The sequence below is a fragment of the Daktulosphaira vitifoliae genome, unplaced genomic scaffold (assembly GCF_025091365.1).
Source record: "Daktulosphaira vitifoliae isolate Bord-2020 unplaced genomic scaffold, ASM2509136v1 Scaffold_4, whole genome shotgun sequence".
Taxonomy (NCBI): domain Eukaryota; kingdom Metazoa; phylum Arthropoda; class Insecta; order Hemiptera; family Phylloxeridae; genus Daktulosphaira; species Daktulosphaira vitifoliae.
The window spans coordinates 21,659,027-21,667,732 of NW_026099575.1; the positions used below are offsets into that span (position 1 = coordinate 21,659,027).

General features: G+C 24.1%; 1 protein-coding gene across 2 annotated transcripts; it reads left to right on the forward strand.

Moving 5' to 3' along the window:
- The first annotated feature begins 752 nt into the window (after positions 1-752).
- On the forward strand, positions 753-8,493 carry LOC126904700 (probable serine/threonine-protein kinase DDB_G0278509). Of its 2 annotated transcripts, XM_050683923.1 has the most exons (8): positions 753-905; positions 1,166-1,241; positions 1,337-1,391; positions 1,739-1,846; positions 3,214-3,369; positions 3,777-3,923; positions 5,503-5,652; positions 7,186-8,493. In XM_050683923.1, exons 3-8 carry the CDS (start codon positions 1,349-1,351, stop codon positions 8,271-8,273), a joined length of 1,692 nt encoding a protein of 563 aa, XP_050539880.1. In that variant the 5' UTR covers positions 753-905; positions 1,166-1,241; positions 1,337-1,348; the 3' UTR covers positions 8,274-8,493. The 2 variants fall into 2 exon arrangements, with proteins under 2 accessions (XP_050539880.1, XP_050539879.1); XM_050683922.1 differs by lacking the exon at positions 1,166-1,241 and having other exon boundaries at positions 7,186-8,492.
- Positions 8,494-8,706: the final 213 nt, after the last annotated feature.

The window sequence follows — 8,706 nt, forward strand, 5'->3', positions numbered from 1 at the left end:
TTTTTTGAACACTAGCAATTCAATGAAACTCAGCTGAGTAGAAAATAATTTTTAATTGAAAAAATTATACAATATCATATTTTTTAACCATAAAAAAAATTAAAATATATCTCCTATAGTATATTTTAATTAACTTATCTAAAATTACCCAAATACTCGCAAAATAAAATAATATCAAAGAAATTTTTTTGGTGATATTTTTAGCAACATTTCTAAATATTAATAAATCGACTTTTAAAATTTTAGTTAATACTGAGGTTATTGATCCAATTGTTTTATGGTTTAAGACAATTGGACTGAAATGATATTTGAAATTAATAATAATAAAAATTTATTTCTACAAATTTAGATAAAAAAATTTGTTAATCATAATATTTGATATAAATATATTATTATTAACATGTTCTACTATCAATTTCTTATTCAAACATTTTTCAGAAATAAAAATGATCTTTTAAATCAAATGTATTTTTAAACATTAATTAGGAATTTAATTAAATATATAATATATGTAAATGTTGTCTGTTAATTAAATTAAATTACATTTAAATATATTATTATATGTTGTTGTAGTTTCCAAATTTTGTTAATATTTTTATGAAGCAACTTTTTACATTAGTTGACTAAATCTATAAACGATAAAATCTAATGACGTAAACGATGAAACCTATTGTTAAAATTGTTTAATTTGTTAAAAATAAAACAATAAAATCGATTAAAATTTTTAAAACATTTTTACAAAGTGCTAAAATTTTAGTGGTAGACTCATTAAAGTTACTAAATAAAATAAAATTCTATATAACTAGTTAATTTATAATTCTGATTACTAGCTTGAGTTAAGACAGGTTGTTTCATAATACGAGAATAATAATAAAAATTTCGCTCAATATAGTTATAGAACTATGGTGAGTCATTTTTTATTCTATATAATCATATACCTAATGATTTGGGCAATTATTATTATTATTATTATATTTAATATTAACAAAAATATTTGTATTTTAATCAACTTATGAATTCTAATGACTTCTTCTTCTATTTTTTATTTTATTTTCTTAGAAGTCTATTTACTAGATAAAAATATCATGTTTTAGATTTGGTTAGACATATGTAAAGCATTTAATATCTTAAGATTAAATCAATCACATTATTTTAATGTTTGTAGAATTCAGACCGATAAAATTACTAAAAAACACTTAACACTTAAGAGTACACTTATGTGTGGAATTAGTTAAACAAATGTAATGCGAAATATATAAATATATTAAATAAATATAACTAAATTAATTAATTTTTGTAGAATAGTTTATATTTTATTAATATGGAAATGTTTCAGAATATATTAAACATGTCATCTATATTTTTGATAATATATCTTGTCAATGTAAACGGTATGTCAAAAATTTAAATTATATTGTTTTATAAAATACCTAAGATTTTATCTAAATTAAATTTATCAGTGATTAACTACTTTTTTCGTAAACACTTCACAACCAAGCTGAATGTTATAAAATAATTTGTACTTGTTTAAAATATTATGATTTGTTTTGCAATTATTCTCCATCATTCTATCATTATATAATAATGAATGTATAAAACCTAAGTTTTTATGATATCCCCGTTGAATTTTGTGCTAATTATTAAAAAAATCTTTTTAAAATAGTACACAACAAAATAATAAATTATAAACAAGTTAAAAATTGCTAATTAAAAATTATAACTTTATCGAATATGCCAGGTGTAAATTTACCAAAATTGTGTAAATCGAATGTTATGAAATACGCAAAAGACATATTTGGCTTAATCAATAAAAATTTATCAACCGGAACAGATTTGGAAGATTTGGGTATGTGATAATCTTAATTTCTACATGTCATAAAATGTCTATAGGGTATTGAAAAATAAGCAAAAAGATTTTGCTATAAACTCTAGTTAATATTAATAATAGTTTTGTATACAATACTTAATAGGATAAAATATTAGTAAAATTAATACGTTCTCAGCTTCGCGTTGAAGCTAAAAATTTTAAAGAAATTGTGACAAGCAGCCTCTTAACATTAAAGGGGAATGGCCTGTTACTGTGTGGTAGCGTTGTTTATTTTGTAGCAAACAAAACGATAAATAAAGGAAAATAAGAAGGGATAAGAAAATAGGTACACCCGCTTATGAATGTACAAAATACGCATCTATATATTACAATTCTGCAAATTAAAAACTCTTAATAAATAAAGGGAAAGGGGGGTAACTTACGTACTAGACTGACCGACAAAGCGGCTATGAACAATATATAAAATAAATAAAACAAACAATTAAAAACTTAGCTGTATAATTTAAGATGGTGATTAATGGCGGTGAGTGTGGACTGTATATGAGCGTTGATGACGACGTGAACGAAGCCACTAACCCGTAATATGCGAGAAGGGTTGTTTTACACGGATATACAGTACAAAACATGTACACAAAAAAAAAACCTCGTGCGTCTGGAGTTTACAAGTTCGGCCAAGACGCAACCGTATGAGCAAAAACAATAAAGACATGGCGAACTATGGCCGATCAATAGCACAAACACGCGGAGGCGTTTGCTGTGAATACGAGAGAAGATAACGCACTAGATAATTGTTGAGGAACGACTATTAGATCTTAGAGTCGCGAAAACTAGTGTACTGCATACGTACCAAAAAGGTTGTGTCGCTCGCGGAGTAAGTAACGACGCCTGGACGTAACATGAACACGTTCGAACCGGTCATACACGAGTGCCACACTCTACCCAACAGAAATAAAATAACTACTAGCTCAAATTTTAGGTGAATTTGCATGAAATTACTGAAATATATTATTTATAATAAGTTAGCTATTAAAATATTAGTAAACTCGTCTAATTTATATAGCTAAACATTGTATAATCTATGTAACATGATAATTACTAATATTGATTATAATTAAGAGACGATTGTACTATGTGCAAAATACTTTTTAACATAATAAAAACATAATGGATAATGATCCTAATAATTTAACGAAAAAATGAAATGAAATTTATGTATACATTAAAAATGATGTTAAAAAATAAAGACGCTTGCCATAAGTTCATGTGGAAACTGTTTTTTCTTTTATAAATTATAGTTTTTGTGACTTGGTACATTTTCTAGGTAGCTTCTTAATTTTTTATATTACGTAATTTAATAATCATTCACGTAAAGATAATATCATTAGAAAAGAACGACGTTTGTTGCAATTGCAAATTACCTATGAAAATAATTTTAAGACCATGTGATCATGCATTCTGTAAATACTGTTCTCAAGAAATTATTCAAAACTTTGTACAATGTCCATTATGTAATACAGAAATACTTGAATTGGACGATCAAAGTAAGTTTTATATTAACTAAATTTTCATAAAAAGAATTTTCATTTTTATTTTATCAATAAATGGCCTTTAACATGTAAAAATTTGATATACTTTCTAACTTAAAAGTTGCCAATTTAACCTATTTTACGTAAAATTATTCTATGTTGAAAATATTGTAGCAAAATTAAAAAAAACAAAAAGGTTTTTCAAATTAAGCTTAATTGAAAAAAAAAAGAAATGAATATTTAATTTAAATTTTTTCTTATTAATAATAAATAATAAAATTATGCTATGAATATAGTTAAGAAGGCAATAATTGTAAACAAAATTAATATTAAATAAAAAATCTTAAGGGTTGTCAATTACATCTTAAACACTTTAGATACAGCATATTATACATTTGTGTCATTATAATTATTTTTCTTAGCTGTAAGAAAATGCCTTTCTTGTGGTAATGAACGTTCAACTATGGTTCTTAAGCCTTGTGGTCATGATATTGGAAATTTTTGCAGTGATAAATTTGATATAAATACATCATATTGCCCTTTATGTAATCAATTAATTGTAGATAAAGGTACGTATTCAAATTTTTATGTAAAACAAATAATACAGAACGATAACTCATCGTTAAATATGTACATATTTAACTTAAAATTATGAGTTTTGTAAACTACTATTAAAATCAGATTTGTTTGATAAACTCGTGAAAAATTATTTCCATACTCCAGAGTTTAATGAAAGATAAATCATTATCAGATTATATTTCAAAATATATAATAATAATTTATATTTCAGAATATTTCAAAAAATTATAAAATGCGTGATAAAACTGTACATTTTTTTAAGTCGGACAATTCCGACATACTCGTAAATTACTGATTTAAATAATAAAAATAGATATTATAAATTTGTTTTTATTATATATACAGAATGGAACAAATTTAACTGACACAGTCTTTAAATTTTTTATTTAATTAAAATTTTGCTGTAATTTTTTTTTTTGAATTTCACATTCTTAAACTTTTTTAAAAGAATATTTTCTTATTTATTTTTAACAATGAAATTATTATTTTTTATTTTGTTAAGTTGATAACAATTTGAGTTTAAGTATTTATTAAGTTACAACCATCTTAAAACATTGAATGAATACGTGTGTTTGGTACATACTGTACACATAGTGGCTGGTGGTGGGTATGCGACTTAAAATATAATATCACTAGTCATAGATGTAAAAAAACCCAGCACAATGGGGTCACGGCACAGTAGTGACAGTGATTAAAATCACTATAAAAAAAAACCCTTTGATGCAAATCTTTAGATAGTGTTTAATTTTAAAAAATTGGTGGATTATTCCAAAAACTACAACTTCTGCTAGTTCCTTATTAATATCCTGATTAAGATAAAGTATGTCGAATGAAAAAGGAATTATTAAGAAATATTATTTCTAATAAAAAAATTGAATTGATCCATACACTTTTCAATAAGTTATAGCATTATAAAGTTAAAAATATAAAAAATAAATTCGAGAATTTTCACACAAAAATAGCTTTCGGTAGCCATTTTCACCATGAAGACAAAGTAAAGTTCGAATTTTTTTTTTTCCATAATAAAGTACATTACATTAGATTTTATTTAAGATATATATAAAAGTGTCAGACATTCTGGAACAATTTCAAAAGTTAAGTTGAAAAAGATATTTTTTTGTGAAAAAGTTGTCATTTGGATACTCCCTGTAGGCAGGTAAAGGGTCAGATTTATAAAAAAATATACCGAATGATAGTTAAAGACATTATACATCCATAAAAAAAAGAATTATATTGATTTAGTTATTTTTGAAAAAATACTTTTAAGTAAAAAAAATTTCGAAAATTTCGAAAATTAGCTATTTTTAAACTTGTAATTTTTTTGGAGGTTTCCCCCATTTACGGGGAACGAGGGAAATTTTTTAAATTTTTGAGGGTAATATCTTTGACTAGATATGATGTGTGATCTTTTTACTTATCATTTAAAGAAATCGGTCAATTCCTTCGATTTTTTTTTTATAATATGTGTAACCTTTCAATAACATAATTTATAATTATCAATAAGATCTGTTCCAACCTGATATCTAAATTTTTTAATAGAATTTATTTATTAATATATTTTAATTTTAGAAAAATGTTCTGTATGTCTTGAAGAGTTACCTATTGTTACTATCAAACCATGTAACCATTTAATAGGTAATTCTTGTGGAAATCGTTTAATAAATTCAAAATCGACGTGTCCAATATGCAGGAGTGATATTGTGGATTTATATAACTTAAGTAAGTTTTATTTATTTAAAACCATCATTAAATGAAATATGCCAAATACTTAGTGTGATGAATAAACAAAAGTGATTCCTGAACAAAATATCTTCAAAAGTTTTAAAATTAATCATTATTTTATTTTTAACAGTAATGGTTCTTTATTGAGCTGCTATACATTAAAAATTGATTTTTTTTTTATCCCTTATGCTTTATATTAGTATCATCCTTAGATTTTCAAATAGCATTCCATTTTTTATTATATCATCAATTTTATTCAACTGAAATAAATGTTTTGTTTAAGAATTTTTTTTATATTATTCGATTTTTAACGTTATAAAGCTGTTTAATGTTTAAAGTTTGGAGTCGTTTAGAATAAGAGCGTATTTATTTTTAAAAAAATGGTAGATCCATAAATTAATAAGTGTAACCGGTTTATAACATCATGTTAGTGAATATAGCTTATCGTATTTTTATAAACCGGTAGCATCTTTTTTTAAATAAATACGCTTTAGTCTGGACGCTTCTAAATTTTAAACAATTTTAACTTTTTAAAAATTAAATACTATAAAAAATTAAAAATTTCAATTAAAAAAATATGATGATATAAAATAAAGTTGGGGTTGCCATTTGAAAATCGGAAGTTGATACGAATTTTGAGTATGATAGCAGTAAATTAAAATAAAATATTAGTTTTAATATCTTCATAGATATTTCATGAGACACACAGTTATTTAATATTAATTTTCATTTATGATGAACCAATATCAAAGATATTTTACGATTGTATAAATTATTACTTAATTTATTCATTGAATTTTTTACTACAAAATTGTTTTTGTTTGAATAATTGCCCATAATTTAAATTTAATAAAATACATTGATTACATTATCAGTCTAGGTTCAGCCGATGCTTTAAAAATAATTAAAGTTGTATAATATATATTGGCGGAAATTAATAATTAAACAAATATGTGCAACGCACTCGTCAAAAATTCACTATGGATGGAAGTAGAAACGGGCAGTCCTGATACTAGTTTTACCCAATCAGACTCACTACCTGAATATTGACAGTTCGGTGATGATTCATACATTATTCTGTGCCAGGAGTTAATAAAAAAAGTTTAAATGTATGTTTATCAACAAGTGGACAAATTAATTTGATCGACAGTGTATTAGTGGTGTTCAAGCAAAAGGACACTTTTTTGTCACGTTATACATTTTTTGTAAATTAATAAAATTTTTTTTTTTATGTATATATATAGTTAAATATTATAAATTATGATATTATTATATTCAAAAAGTATAAAAATTATTTTAAATAAATGATTGAAAAATATGGGCTATATCAAAAGTTATGGGACTTGTCAGAACATGTTGAAAAACCCCGTAAAAAATTTAAAAATCTTGTTAAGGTTTTCAAATAAATAATATTTAATGTAATAATGAAGTATGATAATTTTTTTTTATATATAATTTATGTAGTACAACATAAATAGTATAACATTTTTGGCTTAAAGCAACGATCTAGTAATAAAATTTTAATTTCAGCTATACTTAATGAATCAGATAAAAGTGATGATGGAAGTGAAATAAACTCCGATGAAAAATCTAGTGAAATGGGAGATGTAACTGATTTGGAAAGTAATCATGACGAAGAATTGGAAAATCATGATGAAGAATTTTCTGATGTTCATGAGCTGATTTCTGCTGATGAAAGAAACTCAAACAATGAAAATGCTTCTGTTGACGAAAATTATTTTAATAATGATGAAAATTCTAGTAATGGAAACGATTCTCAAGAAAATTATTCTAATAATGAAGAAATTTCTAGTAATAGAAATGGTTCTAATCATGAATGTGATTCTTTAAATGAAAATGATTCTATGGATGAAAAAAATTCTACCAATGAAATAACTTCTGATAATGAAAGAAACTCAAATAATGAAAATAGTTCTGCTAGCGAAAATTATTCTAATAATGAGGAAAAATCTAGTAATGGAAACGATTCTCAAGAAAATTATTCTAATAATGAAGATAGTTCTAGTAATGGAAATGGTTCTAATGATGAATGTGATTCTAATAGTAACTATGATTCTGATAATGAGAGTGATGCTTTGAATGGAAACGATTCTATGGATGAAACAAATTCTAACAGTGAAATAATTTCTGATTATTTTGAGTCTTCTGCAAGTGATGATAATTCTAACGAAGAACTACACTTTAAATTGTCTGATATTCCACAAATTATACTTCATAAAATATTTACTGAACAGTTATATCTTCGTGAAATAAATTTACATGGTAAAATTTCAGATAGAGAATTGATGGCACGATATTATTATCTTTTACCAGGAAATTATCCGGATGATAAAATGTTAGTCGACCTTGATAATATTATGTCTGATGGATATCCTCATAGAGAACTTTTAGAGTTACGGCGCTATTTAAGAAGCTCTAGACCATCTTTCAAATATATAAAAATGGAATTAATAAACAAGAGTAAGCTATGGCGTTCAACCCTAAGTGAAAACGAAAAAGACATGTTAAAAACTTATTACATCCGGAAAAATCTAAATGTTGACGAACAAATTTCTATGCGTGATAATTTTACTAAACTATTCATTAATTCTGTCTAATTAATATTTTAGTATTCATTTAATTTGTAAAAATATTTGTTATTTATTCTACCTGTTTGTATAAAATTAATAGGAAATCGTTGTTTTGAATTTAGCTTTAAAAAATTTGGTCATTAATCAACTCTCAAGCTTCAACAAAAAAATTATCTAATTAAAAACACCAGTCCTCCATATTAGATTTAATTTAAATAAAATTATCATAAATTAGTTTAGCCTATATGGAAATAAAAAACTATATGCATTCAAAATTATTCACAAATGTATTTTATATTTATTTATGTAATTGTATTATACTAAATTTGTATTTCTTATGTATTTTAAATAAGTTTTAATATGTTTTAAGCATTACATCTATGTCAGGGTAACGCCAGTCAAATTTAAGTGTTTTCAAAATGAATAAGCATTAGTAATATACAGCGTTCAACCCTAAGTG

Coding starts and splice junctions, on each gene's coding strand:
- LOC126904700 (XM_050683922.1), top strand. Junction 1,392..1,738: donor ATATCTTGTCAATGTAAACG/GTATGTCAAAAA, acceptor CGAATATGCCAG/GTGTAAATTTACCAAAATTG. Junction 1,847..3,213: donor AACAGATTTGGAAGATTTGG/GTATGTGATAAT, acceptor TAATATCATTAG/AAAAGAACGACGTTTGTTGC.